Raw genomic sequence first — 19479 nt, 5'->3', positions numbered from 1 at the left:
GGAATGTGCTGTGAGGTACTTGGCAAATCTCAGCAAACTGAATTATTGAGTCCTTTGGAGCCCCACGTGGTGGAGAGTTGCAAATTATTATCTGCTCTACAGAGCCTGTCTGGTCAGCCGCCGGACACTCTGTAAAGCGCGCGCTGCACTCTAGAAGTGGGAAGGTTTGCCAGCTACAGAGCCGACTCCCTCAGCCCTGTGTGAACAGCACGGTACCCTGCAGAACCTACAGAGGCTTACAGGGCAGGACTAGGTCGAGGCTTTGCCGCCTCCTAGCGGCCAGGGAAAGACGATCTGGCCGCGCCCTAGACTAAGGACAGCGGCAAGGAAGAACCTGCGCATGCGCGAGAAGAAACTCCCTCCCACTTTAGCCTGTGGGACATAGGTTCTCGCTTTTTGTTATTCTTCAACGAAAGTTAATCAAGTCCCTTTAAGGATTGGCAGTTTCCTCTTACAGGAATACAGTGGCAGGGCACATGTGTCCTTGATGGCGCTGAGCCTGGTGGGCCATTCTTTTAAGTCATGGCCATCCTGAGACAGGACCTACCAACACAGACCTCTGGGGGAAGAGGCAAGAGGGTCCGTGAAGCTATGAACCTGGGAAACTACTGCACAGAGGTGAAGGAAGAGTGGTGACGGAGGCCTCATGGGGTTCTGTACTCTCCCAGGCGCACCAAGGCCCTGCTGTCAAACTGTGTGGGCTGACTCTCCCCATGGCCCACCTGTGCCTGAAGTTACACTCCAGTCTTTTCTGACTTGGGCATGAGCACGTGAGTCCTTCCTAGCCAGGAGCAGCCCTCCAGAGAACTGTGGCTGAGGGCCTGTGTTTGTCAAGCTAGGAGAAGCAGCCACGAGATCCTGATGACCTCATAGAGCAGTGTATGGACACAGGTCCTTTAGGATGTTGTCCTGAATCCACCAGTGCCTGAGATGACACATTCCTGCTTACAGGAAAACGGGGAAACCGGGCCTATGGAAGTCTCCCAGTCCACATCTCAAGAAGCACAGAGCCACACTGACCTAGCAAGGGCGTTATACCAAGCCACACCCTCAGAGCCTCCTTGCAGGCATCACTACCTGCCCTCGGCCTCAGCTGGCTCTGACTAAGTGTTAGGAGCTCTCCGGGCATATTCTCTCAGCTTACAGCTGAGATAGCAGTGCAAACAATGTGGAACCTGTTGCTTCCCACCCAGTCATCTCTACCTTGGGGATCATCACTCAGATGACAGTGAGTCAGGTTGCCTCTACAGAGGGTTAGCCTAGGTAGCCATGGAATGAAGCACCTTAGGAGCACCTGTGGCCTGTGGCCAAGTATGAGGCCCTGGTGGGCTGGCAGCCTCCAGGCCCTAGCTATATTGTCCCGACATGATCCCAAAGTAAGGATTCCGCCTAGGGTTCCACACTCCCCAAGAAAGAGCAGGCTTGCCACAGTCAGTCTCACACGATTTTTTCTTTTTTTTCTTTTTTTAATTAAAACAGCAATAGGTTCCTGCCCAGGAAAAGGCTGGAAGAGGCAGGCCTTTCTTCACAAAAAATAGATTTTCTTTTTTTTTAAAAACACCACCAAAGTAAACCTATTAGCTTCCATGCGCTGGTCACACCTGGAGAGTTGGTACAGCTCCCTCGCGGCTTTGAGCCAAGAGCTTGAGCCATCCTGCAGACTCCAGTCTGAGCACTGGGCTGCTGTGAGCCTGCTGGTACCCAGAGTTAAATGATCAGCTCCAACCATGCAAGAAAACCCAGCAACACCCACAAAGCAAAAGGCAGCAGGGACAACAGTTCAAAAGGAAAGGCAGAGACCACTAGAGGTGGTAACCAGGGCTGTCTGAGGACAGCGGTCCCTCAGAGACCATTGGCCAGCACTGGGGGAAGGCCTTGGGAAGCTCAGTACATCTCTCAGGAAAGTCTTAGGAGATTCACATGGCTCGTCCCCATAGTGTGTCCTCAGCACCTGAGACAGGATAGAGATGTCCCTGATCCAGGCCACAGTGTACAAAGTCCATTCATTCAGTTGTGATTTAAAATATATATACAACCTGTGTAGCATCCAGGACAGTACCAAGGCTATGGCCTGTCCATAGAGACACCGGCTGCCTGCTCTTCAAGAAGCAACAGCATTTGCCGGGGTACACAGGCCCCTCCAAATTCATCCCTTGGGTAGAGGCCTGAGACCCTGGGAGCAGCAACAGCAGAGGCACTGTGGGGCACATATGGCCTGGCTGGGAGCCCCTGAGGTCTGATTCTTTGGCACTTGGGACAGCTAGTTGCAGAGACAGACAGGAACAACCCCTTAAATCCTCAAATGCCCAGGACCAGAATGGCAGTAGCTTATGGCTGTAGGTAAGTGCTGCCCCAGCACGGATGTATGGATGCTGGCAGACCAGTGGGGTCCCGGGCCAGTCCCTATGAATCCTCTCCCAGGATCTCCTTCACAAAGGCAGCAATGTCCGTCTTCTTAGTTTTGTGCAAGGTGAAGAATGGGTGTTCCTGGTAGGAAAGAAAGGTACAATTTCTAGGGGTGAAGGGGTACAGGAGAAAGTATAAAGGAGACGTTTCCTCTTTTCATGCTCCTCCTACCTGGCCAACTCCTGCTGGTCCATCTAGGACCACTGCCCCTAGAAGCCCTCCAAAACCATCAAAGCTTGTGGCTCTGCCTCACCCTCCTGCAAGAGTCCCTCCTGCCATACAAACATCTCTTTCCTCACGGGTACCAGATCTGCCAGACCCTCTACCCTTCCTTCATTAACAAAGAGCCCATACCCATCCTTCCAGGGTCAGTTCAAATGGCATCTCCTCTAGGAAGCCTTCCCTGATGCCACAATGACTCCTGTGCCCCACTGTCACAGCCCCGTGCACCTTTCCACAAGGCCTGGGGTCATGGGTGAAGGTGAAACTACACAAGCACATGCAAGGGCCAGGCAGAAGCGCTACCCTTCTACCCTGGGGTGCAACCCTCTTCCAGACAGCCCCACCCAGCCACTACACAGCACAGGGGACAGGGCAGGCACTTCCCGTGCACACTCACCATCAGCTCCAGGTAGCTCATGCGCTCTGCGGGGTTCTTCCTTAGGCTAGGAAAGAGGGCAGTGAAGCCAGGTTCACACGGTGGAAGCAAATCCAGGCAGGCTGGGCTTGCCCGCATTGAGCAGCACACTCCTGGGGCTCAGAGGTGGAGCGAACTGCCTGGGGGTCTCGCCAAGTGGCTTAGGGTCCATGGGTACTAACTATAGTCTTGCAGCAACTTTCCCTGCCTCTTGGAAACCAATTGTCTCTATAGTGACCCAGGCTAGGTCCATGGCACCAACCCCAACACGCTCTGCCAAAACCACAGACTAGATTATCCTTTATCAGAAGGGAGGACTCCAGTCAATGGTTCTGGAACATAAAGTCCAACCAAAAAGAGGCAAACTAATCAATGACTTTGTCACTGGTCGCATGGGCTGCGGCTTTTCTTGTTTTCTGCTGAGAGGCTTTGGCTTGTTCTCTGCGCATCTCTGGGCCAAACATACACACAATGGTTTGCTCTCACTAGTTTCCTCTTAAAAATGTATTTTCTAAATCTCTTTTATAATTCAAGAGTTATAAGAATATGTTTACTTTCCACGCGGTTATTTAATTATGGTTAGAGAGCTCGTCTGTATAACTCCTTTCTTACTCTTTTGTAACTTCAAACATCTTTTTTTTTTTCTGTTTTGTTTTGTTTGAGACAGGGTTTCTCTGTATAGTCCTGGCTGTCCTCAAACTCACAGAGATCCTCCTTTCTCTGCCTCCCAAGTGCTGGGATTAAAGATGTGCACCACCACTGCCTGGATCAAAAACATGACTTTTCTAAAGTCTCTGTGAACATTCTGTAATTCAGTAAAAACTTCTAGACAACAGAAAAGCAACTTCATTATGCATTTTAATGTTCCATAATATATGTTACTACACACGCACACGCACACACACACACACACACACACACACACAATCCCTCTACTCTTCGGGGCTACCTGATTCATCCTTTTCTGCAAAGACTAGAACTAAAAGCTACTATTGGGACTAAAAGCTTTTACTCGTGCTGGAACTGGCTTTACCTCCTGCCTTCTAATACCAGGTGGCTCAATGGTTAACTTGCTGCAGAAGGAGGGGACACAGCCCAGATACTCACCACTGGCTAGTGAAGTCCACAAACTCAGGGGAGAACTGGTCTGCTGGGAGCTGTGGGGATGGCTCCTCCACCACCTGCTTCAGCTGCTGGAACGGTGTGCCCCAAGACTCGTAAGGGAATCGCAGAATGGCCATCTCGATCTGAAGTAGGGACAGCAGAGTCAGCAGGCTCATTTGGTACCCAGAAGCATGACAAGGAAGGGATCTTACCCATCCTTCCCCAGCACCCCAAGCCAGGCCAGTGAGGCCAACAATAACTGCCCTCATGCCAAGCAGCAGGCCAACTAACTACTGAAGCTCCTCTGACTGGGCTGCCAGACCTAGCTTAGAATAAGGCTTGCCCTGGGCTGGATTTAACCATCACTGTTTTTTTTGTTTTGTTTTGTTTTGTTTTGTTTTTCCAAACACTCTAAAATTGGATGATTTTTATCTAACAACTTGGGTTCCAGATAGTGTGTCAAACATGAGGAGTGGCAGCCACATACACCTTTCCCACAAGGCAGCAGTACCTCACGGAGTCACGTCCTAAGCCCCTGATAGCCCCAGCTACTTGCTCTTCAGTACCTCCCCAACACTGACTTCAGTATCCAGGGCCACCTATCCAGCTGTTATTTAGTTAGACCAACAGGGAGTGGCGGACTCCTGCGCAGATACTCCTGATGGGTGCAGTGGAAGGCCTCAGTAACGGGCTGTGACCACCACAGGGAACGGAGGAGACCTCTATAGCACTGCCACTGGCCCCACATAGAGCACTAGTAACTACTCTGATAAGGGGCTTTCCTGTCAGTCTCCATGCCTTTCCAGCCAACGTGGGAACAGCATGAATGGGAAGACAGTGTGTGTCACATGTGTGCCTGCCCACAGGGCAGAACTGCACGCAGCATTTCCAGAATCTACTGCGGGACCTTTCTGCAGACTGCAAGAGAAAGCTCCCTAACCAAAAAGACTGCAGAGTATGGACCTCAAACATCTTGTCTTTTTTTGGGTTTCTCAGACAGGGCTTCTCTGTGTAGCCCTGGCTGTCCTGGAACTGACTCTGTAGACAAGGCTGGCCTTGAATTCAGAGATACACCTGCCTCTGCCTCTGTCTCTTGGTATTAAAAGTATACATTACCACTGCCCAGCCTGATGATCTCTTTTTTTTTTTTTAAAGAGTTTAGAAAAAGATTAAAACAAACAAACAAAAAAAAAAACCTACCTCAAAACAAAGACGTATAAGACGGTTTACCTATCACAGGACCACCCCGGGAGCCAGCCCCCTATAATGATTGAGTGTCAGAGGCAGCAGTGGAGACGGTGACACCACTCAGGTCCTTCTTGACTCAGAGTGTGACCTGTGTCTGTGCAAGGTAACTCCCTTGTGCTCTGAGACACGGGAAATTTGTGTGCCCAGAGCTCCCAGGCCAAGAGGGATGCATTGAACCATACCGTTGCTCCCTGGGGTAGCAGCATTTTAAATGGAAATGTTTAGGCCAAGGAGAAGACAGTCCAAGCCTTGCTCCTGTTCCTGGGGCCTGAAAACCCTACTGTAAAACTCTGCCTTCGAGATAAAGCCTCTTTAAAAATAACAAAATGTCTTACCCAACAGTCATGAGATCAATCAGGGGAACTTGAAACAGTCTCAAAACAGTTAGACAGGAGGAATGAGAAAGTGGACAGCATATCTTGATAACTGTGACTCCTGACGGTCAGAATGTCCCTTTCTGCCAAATATCTTTGCAACGGAAGATAGACTATTCTTGCTATATCATTTTCTCATATGTGTGCAGTACAGAAGTGTCCCCATCTTCAAAGAGTTTAACTTCATTGTAACATTTTGCTGGCTAGTTTTGTGTCAACTCTACACAAGCTAAAGTCATTTGGGAAAAGGGAGCCTCAGTTGAAAACAGGCCCCCAGAAGACTGGCCTGTGGGCAAACCTGTGCATTTTCTTGATTGATGTAGGATACCCCAGCTCACCATAGACATTCAACCCAACCTTTGGGCTGGTGATCTTGGGTAATGTAACAAAGCAAGCTGAGCAAGCCAGGAAGTAGCACTCCTCATGGCTTCTGCTTCAGTTCTTGCCTGAACTCCCCTTAGTAAAGGTGTGCAACTCAAAAGCAAAAGCTGTAAGCCAAAATAAACCCTTTCCTACCCAAGTCCCTTTTGGTTATTGTGTTTTATCACATCAATAGGGTAATCAGAGCTCTCTGCCAGGCAGTTCTAGAAGACAAAAGTCCATCTCCACACCTGGACTTAGATTTGTCTGACCCAACTCAATCCAAACCAAGGGTCCTTTCAGCCTCCACAAGACAGGATCTACAGCCTCATGCTACTGAATCTGGGGAAACACAAGGGGGACCTACAGCAATGGGTTCCTGCTGAGGGGTGAGAGGAAAGGGGACTGGGAGATTTATTTTTATTTTATTTATTTATTTATTTATTTATTTATTGAGTGTTGGGGAGGATATTGAGACAAGGTCTCATGTAGGCCAGGATACCCTCAAATTTACTATGAAGCTGATATCCTTTTTAAAAGGATGCTACCATAGGAATCATATCACAGGAGGGTGCTGTCATGCCCAGTTAAGAGTTTACCTTCTTGATTTACTTCCATGGCAACAACTAAACTTAGCAATGGCTGGGAATTCCTGATCTACACCAGTGGCTCTAGGGAAAAGGCTGAAATACAGACTACAGAGAACACCATGATGATCAGGAAAGGGTCCTACAACTCCCAGATATCCTCGTACTCAAATAGAAATGTTTGATGGAACTCACAGACCCTAAACAGACATAGTCCCACCCAATAGACCAGCAAGTGCTGAGCCCAGCCCAGACAGTACCATGGTGATGCCGAGACTCCAGACATCAGACTTGACATTGTAGCCCTTCTGATTCAGTTCAGGGTTAATCCTCTCAGGCTGCAAGAGAGACCAGAAGGCTTGAACACCCAATTAGACCTTTTCTCTTCTACACCAAAACAGAATACCATTGGGTTCTCCTGCCTGCATGATATAGGCCAGCAAGAGCTAGAGCCAACCCCGGCCTTCCCACCAGGCCACCAGTCTTAAGGATCCCTGCGCTCCTAACAACAGAGAACACAAGTTCCAAGTATAGGGAAATGGTGGCAGAGTCCCTAAGACTGGAGGTACAGCTGGAAAAATCCAGCCCACTGCACAGAGGCAAAATCTTGTCCTGTTCTCCACCTTGCAGGGATGCCCCGACTCACGGCCATGTAAGGCTTGCAGCCAGCATCCATTGTCTTTGCCACAGAGTCCACCAGGTAGCCACTGATGCCAAAGTCGCACATCTTCACATGCCCTTCCTTGTTGATGAGGACATTTGATGGCTTCACATCTACAAGAAGAGCATACCTTTCTTAGTCCACGCCAAATGGGATGCTGCCTTCGCCAGTGCCCTGTGGGCCAGCAGCAGGCTACCCAGTGCCCCAAGGATTAGCCAAGGAAACAGAGGCAGTGAGATCCGCAGAACCAGGCCCCATCACTCGGCTGGGTGACAAATCAAAACCCACTTCAGCTTATCCCAACCAAAGAGAAACATCCGAGCTCTGGAGACTCCACCTCGAGGCTACCCAAGCACATCACCTGCTATGGACACAAATCCAGCAAGCAGAAGGTAGTGGGTAACAACAGGATGGAGTGAAGGTATGCGGATGGGTCTGTGCATGCAAATGAGAAGCCCCACCCATCCCCTGTCTCACAGGAGGCAGGAGCCTCCAAGCAAAGGGCCACACGGATGTGAAAAAGACAAAGATGCCCCAAAAAAGACAGGAAGGTTCCATGCCAAAGAACCAACAATGATGACCCGAGGACAGAATGGGATGGGTGCTGGTCATCGAAGTCCACTTAGCCTCCTTCATTTTCTAGGTACAGTACAACCAAGTTAATGGGAGGTTGTTATTTAATAAGTATAACCCTGGAGGGGGAAGTCCAGGCTAGTGGGACAAAAGAATCCCAAAAGAGCCCAGGATGGTTGTGCATGGGATAAGGGGGCTTGTATCAGATTCCTAGTGTGACATACCACAACCTAGGTGTCCCACAGCACAGGAAATGTAAATATGAATGAGAAGTGGGCCATGGAGCCAAGAAAAGGCTGGGATCCACTTAATTCCTCCTATTCAGAGTGTAGCAGAGCCAAAGACACAAATGCAGAAAGCGGCCTAGTCCCCACCAGGTATATCACGGTCTGTCCCTCCCTGAGCCTCTGTGGCTGATGGAGGACACTGACCTCTGTGGATCACAGACAGCTTGCTGTGCAGGTGCTCCAGGGCCCGCACGATCTGAATGGGGCAGGAGAGGCAGGGCTGCTATTATTCCAGGTAACAGAAATGATAACACAGCAGTAGAACCCCGTTTCCTCTAAACACATCCCAGCTCCCGTCACCCAGCTCCTGCCCATGCCCCAAATCTGCCCATCATCCTGGCTGTCCTAGGACAAACATGTCAGCTTCCTGCCTTCCTCCTGTTCCACAACTCCCAAGCAGTGCCTCCTAAGGGCTTTCACCAAGACCTACCAGGCCCCCTAGTTTCTCTCACTCCCCCAGGAGCCACCTCAGAGATTAGACAAAAAAAAAAAAAAAAGAGCCTGAGGCATGGGATAGTTTAAACACTTCCAGATGCAAACAGTAAATTAAAGGGCATCCTTGATTCCACTGCCCGCCCTGTTTCAATGCTCAAACCAGAGTTGCTGCCCTCCTCTAGAAACAGTAGCTCAGAAAGCAAACATCTCCACAAAGCAGCCTGGACCTCCAATAGCTGTCAGGTGGCATCTGAGTACAAGGCAGTGGGAAACACTGCACTCCTTTCTTCAAAGTGAGTGGGAACGTGAGAGCCGCACTCACGGCCTTGGAAGCTGGGAGCAGTCCAGCCTGAGGTGCCCCATCCCTGGGGCCTCTTCAGCAAGGCACTGCTCTCAGGCTTCAGAAGTACTGAGTCTTTGAGGGACAGCTGCTCTGCCAAGACTCATACAGCAGGTTCTGTGCATACTGGGTATGGATAGGCCACTCACAGACACGGCGATCTCCCCCAGGATGTCTTCCGGAATTTTCATGTTCTTCTCCAGCACCTTCCGGTAGAACTTATCCAGGGAAGTGTCCATGAGCTCCATGCAGATCCACACATCCCCCTGTGAGAACATCCAGTGCTTAGCTGGTCCCCCAGTACTGCCCAGCCCTGGACAGTATACAGAGTCCCAGCTTCTCCAGCCCTGATCTTAACAGCCTCACCTTGAGCACCAGGTCCAGCCTCCACCTAAGAAGGGACACGATGACCCTTCTCACCTCTCCCCATCACCATCCGCCTTTCAGATCTGCCTCTCTGGCACCTCACCATGCAGTTCATGCCCTCTAGCCCTAGTCACCCCCCTCTGTGCCCTAGTACAACAGTGTTCCCAAGGAAACGGGAACCTAGTGTGTCCTGAGACTTTCAAGTCAGGACATAAAGGGACAAGAACCAAATTTCTTCACTGGCAAATGACCTTTCTTCTCCCCAGCAAACCCGCATAGCCTTGGGATGGTTGGCTGTCACTTGGACAAGGTGCTTAGCCCACCACATGAGATGCATAAGGTGGGGTCTGAGCCGCCACTGGGATTTGAGAGGGACCCAAAGGAAAGCCAGGGCAGAGAAACATCACGGACTACTCGAGAACTCCAAGATGGCAGGTCACCATGGGAAGTCCCTGTTCCATCCTGACTCTGGTGTGTACTAAATGCTTCTAACTGGCCCAAACGGCAGCTCCATGCTCTTGCTCCTAGACCTTGCGCCTTGCTTTACCCTCCATTCCTCTACCCTAACATATACCTAGAATCTAGCCCAGATCCTCACCCCTCCACAGTGCTTCTCCCCTGGGGGCTTGCCCTGAATGGCCACTATGGGGCTAGCAGAAAGCAAATGACCACAAATACAAATCTCAGCTGCCGCTGAGCTCCAGGCCCCTGACTACAACCTGAAGGGAACTTCTCAGTCACCTGTTTAATCTTCAGGCAAGGAATCTGAGGCACAGAGTTGGCCAGGAACAGGAAAGCCTGCCTCTCAAGATCCCAGCCAAGCTGCGTCAGGTGAAGGGTGCTCCCTATACCTTGAGTATAATTCCCCTACACCCAGGGTCCTGGGAACTCCACACAACAGGAGTGGAATGGCAGTCGTGGTTGGCAAGAGGTGGGCAGGGACAGAGCCTACCTCTCTGAAGAGGGCACCATAGAAGGTGACAGTGTAGAAGCAGTCGACCGTGCGCATGTTGATGTCTAGGTCCATAAGCAGACGTTTCTGCTCCTGTGTGTTCACGGTAGCCCGGATGCGCTATAGGAGAGCCACGTGTCAGGGCCATGTCTAGGCTGCTTCCCCCAACCCAGTCCATGAGGGCCAGGAACCTTGGGGAATCCATGGCCCTGACTTGTCTGAGAAGTTCTGCCTCAACGCTGGTGATGACAGTGAGGGACAGAGCCACAAGTAGGCAGTCACCCTGAACCTCAGCCAATGCCTCCTCCAGTGCTACTCCAGGTAAGGTAAAGCCCTGCTTACCTTGACAGCCATGATGGTACCACTCTGAGCATGCCGCACTTTCTCCACCACCCCATAGGCTCCACGACCCAGCTCTGAGATGGTCACCAAGTCATCAGCCTCCACTTCAAAGTTCTTAAGAGGCAAAAGGGAGAAGTGATTGGTAGACACCAAGCCAGAGACTGGCTCTTGTCCCTCACCCAGAGAAAAGCAGAGGGCCAGCTGGTCAGATTTGAGCTCGAAGCTACTATATACCATGCTGTGTGACCCTGTGGAAAGAACTTAGCCAATCTGACCCTACCGTTGATCTCTATAAAATGGGGGCAAAACCAAAAACTCGGAGACATTGGGAGAAATCTTCCATGCACATCTCAGCAAAGGGAGCTATTAGTCAATTTACTGAACCTCTGTGGGAGTCCCCTCCCCTGAGTGAGAGACATGGGATTACACAACTGGACTAACAGAACACCAGGCGGTGGCAGGGGTTGGAAAGGGAGGATCTTCCAAGAAGAGGCTCCCGGCACACTCTGCCCTGGTATACATCCCCAAATCAGGCTTCTCAATAGTAGGTGGCCTTCCAAGGCACTCAGGGGTATGGACAATATGGAGTCTAGGGTCTGACCTGGAGTCTGGGAGCCCAGGAGCCTGCATGTCCCACATGTTGCTTTCAGGTGATACAGATTTCATGTGGGATTCATAGCCCACACTCTGAGGTAGGCAGTGTGGCAGCTCTGAGCTCCTCACACCCCTCCCTATCAGGCAGGTGGAATGTACTTCTTCCAGAGAGGAGGTCTAAGGGCAGGTAGCCCAGGGCTACAACCCCTAGCACGATAAGAGGTAAGCTCCTCCCCAGGGCCCAGCTCCATCTACCACTGAGAGCTACCTCTCAATGGCCCTGTGGAGGCCTCTCAGTGTCGAGTTACCACCTACTCTATCTCCGATAGTGATGAAGGTCCGGGAGTCCAGGTTCCGGGGGGGTCTGTGGAGAAAGCAGATCCATAAGCTTCTCTGAGAGAAGGAACAATAAGGGGGATGAGGGTGAAACATGCTGGCCGTGGAGGCAGCTTCCACAGTCACCTCAGTTCAGCGATTATTGAGCATCCACAAGGTAAAGTGTAATGGTGCAGCTGCCAGGCAGCCCTGACAGAGACCCCAAGACAAGGACTGGGAAGGCATGGGATAAACAGCCAATGCTCCTGAGACCCTCTGGAGTCACTCAGGGCAGGATGAGAAGAGACTGCTCTCTCGCCCACCTCTGACCCCCACATTCCTGCTTCTTACTCATATCCCTGGCCTCCACCAGGAGGCCCCTCCAAGTCTCAACAGGGTGAGAAACTTAAGGCAGACTCACGTGGGGTTGGACACTGGTGGCTTGGACACACAGGATATCCGTAAATCCTTTTTCCTTTTGGATTTTCCTGAAGTGGAGAAAAGACAGGGATCTGGTCAACATTTAGTCCTAGGCTGGGCAAAGCTAGGGACAGAGGTCACTCAGATCCCTGGTACACACACACACACACACACACACACACACACACACACACACACACACACACACGTCTGAAAGTCAGTATGAGCAGTACCCAGAGAGCCTCAGGGCTTTAGGGTAGACAAAGCATGGTCCCACTCAGTCTGGGGACCAGGTTCAGTCCTTCTCCTCCCACAATAGCAGAGACAAGCCCCACCCTCCTGGGAGCTGCCCTGCAGCTGGGAGGCACCAGACAGCTGTGCCTATAGCGTGCGCGCGCGCGCGCGCGCGTGCGCGCGCGCACACACACACACACACACACACACACAAATGCTCAGCTATGCATGAGTTTCCAGGCCTCTTACTGCCAGGAATGGAATGTCGTCTGCCCAGTACCAGTGTTCCCAACCACACAAAAGCTCGTGTCCTACGTCTCTTGTTATGGGCTGAGCTGTGTCTTTCAAAACTTATATACTTAAGTCTTGACCCCCCAGTACCCAAGAATGTGACCTTATTTGGAGAATGGGTTTTTTGTGGCTAATTAAATCAAAATGATATCATTAGGGTTGGCCCTAATCCTGTGCCAAGGCTGGTGGGTGTGTTTGCATGTGTGCATGTGCATATATGGGGGAAGAATCCCAGGTGTTCTCCCAGCCCCACTGGTATCCTTATAATAGAGGAAATGGGCACAGAAAAGGCAGATAAGTGAGCCATGGGAGATGCCACCCATTAGCCAAAGAGAGGCTTGAAAGCAAGCACAGGCAGAGCCTTCCTGGGTGGCCTGAGAACTGTCTACCCTCCTCTCCGAGTCCTGCTGCGGAAGTCGTCCACTCCGAGGCCGTGGGACTTTAGGCCAATAACCCTTGCCTCACTGTGTCCTTCCAAGAGGGTCAAGCTTCGTGGGGAGAGTGCCTGAGACTGAGTTCTATTCCCTGCTCACTGTATTTCCACACTCAGAGCCTCGGTTTGCCCACTGGTCAAACCAGAGCATAGACACCCACTGGGGCAATGAGGACATGGCCTGGTGCACAACTAGCACAAACTGCCCTAGGATTCCCACCTCCTACTTCTAGGGCCATGTGTCTCAGCGCCCACCACTGGCAGCAGGCACTGACTCTTTCAGTCTTGGCTTCTCCAGGAAGCAGGGGCTCTGACCCCCACCAGAGGAGGAAACGTGAGAGAAAAGCAGGATGAGAGAGGTAGATGTGACAAGTTTCCTCACACAGAGCAGGAAAGCAGTGACCAAGTGCCTGTCCTTCCCAGAGGCTTCCACTGCATCCTGCAAACTGCCACCAGCTCACTCTGGCTACCTAGCCCTAAGTCAGGAACTGCCCACTGTACCTACCACCGCCTGCCCTGGAGACCACATCTAAACTAGTTTCCAGCAGATCCAGCCATAGCTACACACAATATAGAACTTGGGGTGTGACAAGGCGGCTAAGGCCTGTGTATTCAGGCCAGCCCACAGTGGCTTTCAAAAGTACTGACCAGAAGACCAAGGTAGGCAGCTGGGCTCACTGCAGACCCCTTGGGGGGGGGGGTCCCTGTGCTGGAGGGACAGGTCCTAAGTCTCATGCATCTATGGGTCCAAGTCTCTGCAAGGCACCACCTCTGGCTACACAGGCTAGTGGTAGAGGTAGACAGCTGCAGAAACTCTGCATGGACACAGACTGGCGTGCATGCAAGCTATTTCTCTGCATTTTGGCCTGCGCTATCTAGTTTTCATTCCTGACACGAGGTTCTCTATAACCAAAATATAAAATATTCTGTAATAAAATATACAACTCTGCTTAGAACATCTAGAGTCACAGCCTGACCCCCAGCCCTGACAAACCTGATTAAGAGAGTTCATACTGCTATCCACCCATGTCACTTCTGTTTTCTGCTCTCCTGTGTCTCTGGCAGTGGGCTGGGTCATGTTATAAGCTATGCCTTTTACTAGGCCTCAATTGCCCCATCTGTCAAGGCCATGCCAATACCTGCCTGCTGGATATGGTGGTGAGATTTTCTTATTGTCCCAGCCTGGGCAGCACACAGTCAACTACCCTAACAGGGCCAGCAGCCTATGTTAGGAGTGACCTGAGCTACTGGAACAGCTATGCCAGCTGTCAGAAGGGATGGGCAAGGCCACATTGGGGACAGCCCAGAGAGAGGCCTCGAGCCACCAGCCACTGCTGGCACTATCCAGTGCCAATGTCAGGGCTGGGCCCAGATGGTCAGGCAGCCTGGGGCTACCCAGGTGTGGCCCAAGGTGGTGACTGTCACCACAACAAACAGAGGCTCTTGGCCACCATGAGCAAACCACAAGGCTGCCAGGATCGCAGGGTCCTTTGTGCAGGCCAGCCCAGTGCTAGGCGTCAGAATAGCTCACTCCAACCTCACAGCAGCTCCTCAGGCAGAAAGTGGGGACACTGAGGCTGAGAGGGGTTCAACCACTAACCTAAGGTTCCAGCCATGATAATGAAGTACCCACAGATAGGGTGAAATTCTGGCCCCCTCTGCTATCCATGCACCGTCATCCCCTCACACCCCCTTGGGTGAGCCACCTTGCTTCCCACTGTCTCTGCTTTGCACATACCATTCTCTCTGCCCTTGATGCTGCAACTTAGTCCTCTGCTGTCCCTGAGTCTTCCCAGGCTCTTCTGTCGATTCTTGCAGTTACTTTCCCATACAGGCCACTCTGGAGCCAAGTGGCTGGGCTCAACCCTCACTCAGCCCCTTCTTGGTTCTGCACTCTCAGACACATGATTACACCTCTCTGGGCACCAGGGCCTCAGTGTGATGTGTAGAGGAATGGCAGACCTCCCAGGACCCGGCAGTGCCCAACAGAGGATCGGGGTGGGGGTTGGGAGTGGGGTTGCTATCTGAAGCCACCTCCACATTACAGCTCCATGCACCTCCACATTACAGCTCCATGCACCTCCACATTACAGCTCCATGCACCTCCACATTACAGCTCCATGCACCTCCACATTACAGCTCCATGCAGCAAAGTTTTTCACTGATCCACTGTACAAGTCGGTCAGAGAGGAGAGACAGCTTGACAAAAGGCATTGTGGGCATCTGGTGGGGTATGGATATGACTCTGAACAGACCCACTTGTTCTAACATCCAACCATCAGCAGGGATTGTCTGAAAGCAGGCCACAGGGAGCAGTCGCCATAAGACAGTAAGTCCCAACCCATGGTTTCCAATGACTAAAATGGCATCCATTCCTTGTTTATGATCCCTGCCCCTGGCTCCTGGGCCTGGGCAACTGAATTAGAAGCTAATACTGCCACTTAAGTGTCAGAAGCAAAATGTCCCATCTGCCCACTCAGCTGTCAGTCTGCATGCAGCAGTCTTTCAGAGAACATGCTAGGCCATTCACAACTGAGCGGGATAAACTGAGCACCAAAAGGAAGGGCAAGCTTTTCTGGTGAGCAGCTACCCCTGGGTAGATAAACTGTGCCAGCTTCAAGTGCCTGGAAGTCAGGTGAGCACTTGATAGGGGATAGGGTAAGCATGGAATGACTGAGCCCTCTGGGCACATGGCAGCAGGGCCAAGCACAGATGGAAAAGGGAAGAGCCTTTTTCCAGGGGCAGAGCTCCAAACAGTTCCAGGGCCCAGTACTGGCCTCACAGGTCAACATAAGCAAGAGTTCTTCTCCTCTGGCCAGACCTCACAAAACCTTCATCCTGAGGGCTGCCAAAATGCTCATTTCCCTTCAGCTAAAAATCATTCCTCTGATAGCCAACTCCCATGGCAATTCAGTGCGTTATCATGTGTCAGGCCAAAGTACTGACCCTTGGACCCCCGACACAACAACCTACATTTTTACTATGCCCAAACCCTGCTGATAATATCCAGGAGCCTTTTCAGCCCTGTCCCCAAGGAGCCTGGCCTGTCATTGCTCAATTGCTGACTCAAGACAAACACCTGAACTTGGTATCATCTACAATGATGCGGGTGACCAAAGCCAAGGCTGTTCACATAGCCACACAGGTGGACAACATACAGGTTGGGGCAGCCAGAAAAACAATCACCCACGTAGACTCTGAACTGTCCTAAGCCAGCACCTCACCAACCAGCATGCAGAACTTCCCTTCCACTGAAGTCCCAATACAAATGAAACCAAAACCAAGAGATGGTGGTCCTAGCCATCTGACTCCAGCTTCTTCCTCTTCTCACCCCAGGGATATCCTGTAGTTAACAGTGTGGAACAGCCTGGGTCTCTGTAGGACAGAGGGATAAACATACTTTGGGCACACCAAAGTTCAATTTTATTTATCTGTACATTTTAAGGCAGTGTCCCATAAGGCAGTTTTCTCATTGTACACTATACAGATGAGTTTATACTATATTCATTGTATACTGTACATTGAATTTTTCATTTTGAGACAGAGTCCCATGATGGCCTCTTCCTGCTAAGTGCAGAGATTAAAGGTTTGCACCACCACAGCTATTGAACCACGACACTGAACTTCTGTCCCTCTTGCCTCCACCAACTGATTGCTAATAAGCTCAACTTGAAAACATGGTGCTATAACTCAACTGGTAGAATGCTTACCTAGTGTGCATGAGGCCCTGACTTGAATCCTCAGAGACCCTGAGCTTGATCCTCAACAGCACATAAAAACAGGGGGCGGGGCACATTTGTAATTAGGTCTCAAAAAGAAAAGGAGAGGAGGAAGAGGAGGAGGAGGAGGAGGAGGAGAAGGAGGAGGAAAGACAATGGGGAGCATGGGGGGGAGGACGTTGGAGGGAAGGGAAAGCAGGAGCAGGCTTCACCATGGGCCCATACATGCAAGGAGGGTCCCGTAGAGCTGATCAGGGTCCAGATGAGCTGTGGGTGCTGCTGGACAGAGAGCATCCAGAGAAGCAGCCAGGGCAGCCCTGGACTCCAGCTCAGTCGAGGCACTACTACCATAACCCTGCAGGCAGGGCTAGGAAGGAGGGAGAGCTAGGAAGCCGCTGACCCTCCCAAGGTCAGGTATCAGTAGGCTTGTCGTCTACGGGCCCCAGTAAGATAGGGCAAGCTGCCATTGTCTCTGCTCTTTACCTGCAATAGGGGAAGAAAAATCTACAGGGGCTGCTGGGCACACAGGCCTGACAGATATGGGCAACATGGACAAACAACCAAGGGGAGGTGTGAGAGAATTCACACCTGAGTCCTGCTGCCCACTCCCTCACTCCCCAGGCGAGCACCAGGTCTGACATGGATGGAGTTCTCCCACCTGAGAAACTAGCCCAGGAGATTCTACCCCGTGGCCAGCCCTACACCTCCCAAGCTTCCCTCACCTATGCTTTCGATGCCACTGGTCAACAAAGCTGAGTGACAGGGACAGATGTGCAGAAAAGACCAACTACCTCCATTCTCTGCTCCCCTTCTTGATTTCCTCAGGGAGTTCAGGCGGCAATGGTAGCTTACAGCTTAGAATGCAGTGGAGAAAGAGAGCCGAGAGCTCGGGGTTCTCAACCTGTGGGTCAAGACCCCTTTGGGGGAGTCAAACAACTTTTTCACAAGGGTTGGCTAAAACCATTGGAAAACACAAATATTTACATTAAAATTCATAACAGTAGCAAAACTGCAGTTAGGAAACAGCAATGCAAATAAATGTATGGTAGGGGTCACCACAACATAAGGAACTATATTAAAGGGTTGTAGCATTAGGAAGGTTGTCCTAGAGCCTGGCCAACTCTGGCTATCTGACCAAAGCAGCCTTGTATCACAAATCCTATGAATACATCATCAGAAGCCACTTATTCACCTCCCAATGAGAAGCAGCCAGAATCCCAACAATTAAGTAATGACAGATGCCATTTGTTTGGGAAATTCTATCTCCCATCTTTACTACCACCCTGCAGGGGAGAGCTGCTTCCTCCCACTGCACAGAAATGGACTGGGAGTCAAAGAGGATATGCCATTTGCCCTGATGAGGAAGTAAGAGTCAGGATGGAATCCTAGGCCCATAGCTGCAATGCCGCTGGATAAAGACTGCATCTGGAGCCGGGCATGGTGGCACATGCCTTTAATCCCAGCACTTGGGAGGCAGAGGCAGGTGGATTTCTGAGTTCAAGGCCAGCCTAGTCTACAAAGTGAGTTCCAGGACAGCCAGGGCTATACAGAGAAACCCTGTCTCGAAAAACCAAAAAAAAAAAAAGCACTCTGGCTTCTCTGAAAGATGTCCCATACTCCCTGGACTAAAACCTATACAAAGTATCAAGAATGTACTAGATACAATGTGTTCAATGTTTGCAATGTGTTCATTGCAAAATGGGCAGAGTAGGGATCTGACCCAGGCAGTTCAAGTTGGTTGACCCTGCAAGGCCACTGCTCCTGGCTTATACCAGACCTTGTTCCCTGGGCCAGGGACCGTCAACAACAGCTGCCATCTACTCTTCTGTGGTGAGCAAGAGGAAGCAAGAGTCATTTACCTAACAGAGGAAGTTCCTGGGCAGGACAGGAGGATCTGCCCAGAATCCCAGCTCAACTGAAAGTTCAGAGCAGACCGTCACTGTGGTGTCCAGCCCAGGACCAGGGGCAGCCTACAGGTATGTAACCCCTGCCTGGCATTGCCCCTTTAAGCTATAGGCAGTGACTGGCATGCCTGTGGTGAGTCAGCACCCAGTGTCTGCTGACTCACCCACCGGAAGCCTGCCTGCCTCTCCCCACACAGGCTGACTGGGAACTTTACTGCCTTCAGGCCCTGAGCCACAGGCTGGCTGATAGAGAGTTTCCTGTGCGTCACACCAGGATGGGGGTGGGGGGGGGAGTCCCCAAGGTGCCACCCTCTAGTCTTTCCAACTCCCAGGACGCGAGGAAAGCTTATAGCCATAGTAGACAGGACCAGGACAAGACATTCAGTGCTCCTTAGGCCTCACTGGGCTGCCAGAGACACCAGCCACCAAAGAACTCCAATGATGACACCTCCAACAGAGTGTCATGGGCCATCCCTGACGATATGCACAAGGACAAACAAGACCTGCAAACCCAGACCACCCTGACTACATGTGCCCCCTGTACCAGCTGCCCTTGGCCTCAGATGGCAGCCAGTGACCCACTAATGAGCAAGGAGACAGGAGAGGTCAACAAAGGTGTGGGACCTACATGCCTCACACCTGTGGGGAGAACTTCCTAGGCTTGGGCACAAAGAACTAGGCTGCCAACCGTCCAGTGGGAAGTTCATAGATAAAGTTGCAGTCCCCACCAAAGGTCAGGTGCTACCACTCCCCGCTGTGTTCAAAGTCCTCTGCAAACAGGCTAGCAAGATGCCCCAGCAGGAAAGAACTGATAGCCACAAAGAAGTATACTGACCCCTCCTACATGTGGCATGCATATATATATATATATATATATATATATATATATATATATAT

At 51.2% G+C, this 19479-nt stretch overlaps 1 protein-coding gene across 2 annotated transcripts in view; it reads right to left on the bottom strand.

Annotated features, from left to right (window-relative positions):
• Positions 1–1430: 1430 nt before the first annotated feature.
• Map2k3 (mitogen-activated protein kinase kinase 3) overlaps positions 1431–19479 on the bottom strand; it is a 20833-nt gene continuing 2784 nt past the window's right edge. The window contains exons 2-12 of one of the 2 annotated variants that reach the window (XM_021211623.2): positions 12003–12069; positions 11582–11630; positions 10673–10786; positions 10331–10450; positions 9162–9278; positions 8382–8433; positions 7363–7490; positions 6977–7054; positions 4151–4290; positions 3026–3071; positions 1431–2487 (exon numbers count right to left, since the gene is read on the bottom strand). In XM_021211623.2, coding sequence (XP_021067282.1) covers positions 2404–2487; positions 3026–3071; positions 4151–4290; positions 6977–7054; positions 7363–7490; positions 8382–8433; positions 9162–9278; positions 10331–10450; positions 10673–10786; positions 11582–11630; positions 12003–12069 — 995 coding nt within the window. In that variant the 3' untranslated portion in view covers positions 1431–2403. Of the gene's footprint in view, positions 2488–3025; positions 3072–4150; positions 4291–6976; positions 7055–7362; positions 7491–8381; positions 8434–9161; positions 9279–10330; positions 10451–10672; positions 10787–11534; positions 11631–12002; positions 12070–19479 lie in introns of those variants that run through there. The other variant, XM_029546094.1, reaches the window with a different exon arrangement.

This window comes from Mus pahari, chromosome 14 (genome assembly GCF_900095145.1).
Source record: "Mus pahari chromosome 14, PAHARI_EIJ_v1.1, whole genome shotgun sequence".
Lineage (NCBI taxonomy): Eukaryota > Metazoa > Chordata > Mammalia > Rodentia > Muridae > Mus > Mus pahari.
Note: the sequence above shows the minus strand (reverse complement) of the source record. Positions and strands in the feature narration are given on the sequence as shown.